Source organism: Crocuta crocuta, unplaced genomic scaffold, assembly GCF_008692635.1.
Source record: "Crocuta crocuta isolate KB4526 unplaced genomic scaffold, BGI_CrCroc_1.0 scaffold139, whole genome shotgun sequence".
Taxonomy (NCBI): Eukaryota; Metazoa; Chordata; class Mammalia; order Carnivora; family Hyaenidae; genus Crocuta; species Crocuta crocuta.
The window spans coordinates 9,688,177-9,691,188 of NW_027533258.1; the positions used below are offsets into that span (position 1 = coordinate 9,688,177).

The 3,012-nt window shown below is 63.0% G+C and overlaps 1 protein-coding gene across 1 annotated transcript in view; it reads right to left on the reverse strand.

The window, feature by feature from the left end:
• The window catches only part of CNTROB (centrobin, centriole duplication and spindle assembly protein), a 22,314-nt gene that overhangs the window by 1,198 nt on the left and 18,104 nt on the right, over positions 1-3,012 (reverse strand). The window contains exons 11-15 of the mRNA XM_077746738.1: positions 2,934-3,012; positions 1,896-2,136; positions 605-756; positions 349-409; positions 86-241 (exon numbers count right to left, since the gene is read on the reverse strand). The exon at positions 2,934-3,012 is cut by the window's right edge and continues 54 nt beyond it. Of these exons, the coding sequence (XP_077602864.1) occupies positions 86-241; positions 349-409; positions 605-756; positions 1,896-2,136; positions 2,934-3,012 (689 nt within the window). The remainder of the gene's footprint in view (positions 1-85; positions 242-348; positions 410-604; positions 757-1,895; positions 2,137-2,933) is intronic.

Below are 3,012 nucleotides of genomic sequence, written 5' to 3' on the forward strand. Positions count from 1 at the left end.
CCCCGCCGCGCCGCGGCCCCCGCTCCGCCTCCCCAGGAGCCCGGGCTCTGCCGCCAGCACCCTCCTCACCTCCGCGGCCGCTCACCTCTCTCTGGGGAGCCGGCGTGGGGGCCGCTGCTCTGTGCGTGGCTCGGGGGCAGCTCGTGAGCCCGGAAGAGACTGGACGCCATGGCCAGGGGCACCTTCGTCTTGTGAACAGGGGGCGGGAGGTGTGGCACCTGCGGGGCTTCCTCCCAAGCACCTGGCAGAAGGAAGGAGGTGCAGGACTGGGGGTGGGGGACGGCGCGAGGCCGAGGGAGCCCCACCAGCTGCCTGGGTCCCCTCCCCGCCCCCACCTTCCCCACTCACCTGCCTTCGGGGGCAGCAGATCAGCAGAAGAGGCCTCGTTCTGCGGTACGGCCTCCAGCAGCTGGGGGGACAAGCCAGCCCGGGACTGAGGGAGGCAGGGGCTGGGGAAGAAGGGGCTCGGACGGCCGCCTTCCGGAACTTGGGAGACGGGAAGCAGACAGACTGGGAGAGAAGCCATCGGGCCTGGACTTCGGAGGGGAAAGAAGATGAGGAGGGGGAGAAGGAAGCGGGGTAGGGCGGATGCGCCCTCGCTTACCTGCTGCAAGAAGTGCTTGAGGCCGTCCAGCTGGGACGGGGGCTGCGGCCCCGGCTTTAGGAAGCCGTCCCCGTCGGACCCAGGGTCTTCCTCAGGGAACGGCCGCTCCGGCCGCTGATCGGGGTGAAAGGCCCCAGCTGCAGAGAAGGCCCCTGCCGGAGGGTGAAAGGGGGCCCGCTGTGTCCCAGGGGGAGGGGACGCCTCCACAAACCAACCCTCCAAATGCCCCAGGGAAAGAGGCCCATTAAATGTCAGAGGGCATCCCGGCAGGGGGTGGGCAAGCGAGAGAGGAGGTGGGGGGTGGCTGGCGGCTGGCACGGCAGAGGCCCACGCAGCGTGGACAGAGGCGGCGGCTGCGGTGCTCACACTACATAAGTTAACCCCACCAGCAGCTCCCTGGAGACTGGAGACCAATACTCAGGAGGGCTCATGAGTGGCAGACGCCACCTCGTTTGTCATTACGGTTATGTAAGTTTTGAACTGAAAACCATGACGTAACTCAGCTTTCATTCTTCACTCAACCTGGGCGGTCCCATTTGCACCCTACAGCGTCCCCGTCCACCCGAGTCACAGCTCGCTGAGCCAGGGAGAGCCACATCCAAGGTCAGCCGGCCAAGAAGCAGACACCAACCCATCAGGTCGCCTCTCCTTGCACCCGACCCAAGAGTCAGAGGCGCCGGCATCTCTAGAAGGTTGCCAGGGACGCCCGGTCCCTCAGGCACCTATGCACCTGCTCTTGACACTTGCTCAGGCCACGACCTCAGTGAGCGGGCTCTAGCCCCACATCAGGACAGCGCAGAGCCTCCTGGGGATTCTCTCTCTCCCTCTCTCTCTGCCCCTCCCCTGCTCACTCGCACGCGCACACACACTCTCTCAAAGTAAACAAACATTGAAAACATTTCTTAAAACGGTGGTCTAGACTATCGGCTGCAGCATCACAGCTGGTCAAACCCACACGCGAGCCGATGTTATGAGGGCAGGAACCTGGGAGCGAGCGCCTGTCTACCGGAGGAAGGAGGTGTGTGGGGAGACGCGGAGGCAAGAGCCTGACCCGCCCCAGATGGGTCTGGAGGCGCCCCAGGCCCCGGTGCCAGCAGATCCCCGTGGGCTCCCGCTCCCTCAATCTGAGCCGGCTTGAGTGCATTTCGGCTCCTTGCACCTTCCGGCCACGGAGACACCTGGGGGACCGAGCGCTCAAGCCCCGCCCGGACAGACAGACCGGAAGCTGGGCGAGAGGAGCCAGTCAGCCAGCGCCCGTACAGGGGGGACCCCAGTGACTGTCCCCCGTTACCAGAGGACGAAGCGAGGCCTGGCTTCGGCTCCAGGGGCTGGAAGGAATGCTGGCTCTGGAAGGCGGGGCCCAGCAGCAGGCTGAGGTCTGGGGAGGGGCTGCAGAGAACCCGCGGCGGCTCTTCCCGGCTCTGCTGCGACACGGGCTTCAGGGCCACGGCCACGGGAGGCAGGGTCCAGAGCCGCCTCTCCCCCTTCTCTGGCTCCTGAGGCACAGGGCTGGCGGGGCTGGTGGTGGGAACCTGGGCAGGGGAGAGACGCAGAAGGATCAACGCCCTGAGCGTCTAAGGGACAAGATGTGGCACAAACACTCTGGTCACCGACGTGAGGTTACAAATAAGCAGAAAGTCCTTAGAGGAGGTTCGGTAACATTTATCAAATTTCCATTAAAGTATGAAGCACTGATTTTTGACCTTGCACTTCCACTTCTACAGACTAGATAGAGACGCTTGCACAGTGGCATGGGGGAACGGGATTTCAGCACCACGTGTAGGGACAAAACATAGGAGACGACTTTGACGTTCACGATGAACACTGGGTCGGATGAAAAGTCGCACAGCCACGTGGGGAAGGCCCCCGGGGTGGGGGGTGGGGGTGCACACGCGACACAAGCCGCGGTGGCTGCTTCGGGGAGAGCGGAGCTGCCCAGAGACCGCAGTGCAGGGCAGAATGGGATTACTTCTCACCGTGCACCTCTTTGAACTGTTTGGATTTCTTTTTTTACCACGTGCATATTAGGGTCTATTCCGAAAGATATTTTAGCTTAAAGAGAAAAAATATCATTACGAAAAGGAAGTAGAAGATGCAAACACAAGAGGGAGTTGGGGGGGGCACCTGGGTGGCTCGGTCAGTTAAGCGTCTGACTTTGGTTCAGGTCATGATCTCACGGTTCGGGAGTCCGAGCCCCACGTCAGGCTCTGTGCTGACAGCCTGGAGGCTGGAGCCTGTCTCCGATTCTGTGTCTCCCTCTCTCTCTGCCCCTCCCCTGCTCACGCTCTGTCTGTCTGTCTGTCTGAACACTAAACAGGGCGATGCGTACCGGGGGGTCAGGAGGCAGGGCGGGGGCGCCCAGCAGCTGGCTGGCCTCCTCCCAGTGGGCCTGCAGCACAGCCTGGAGC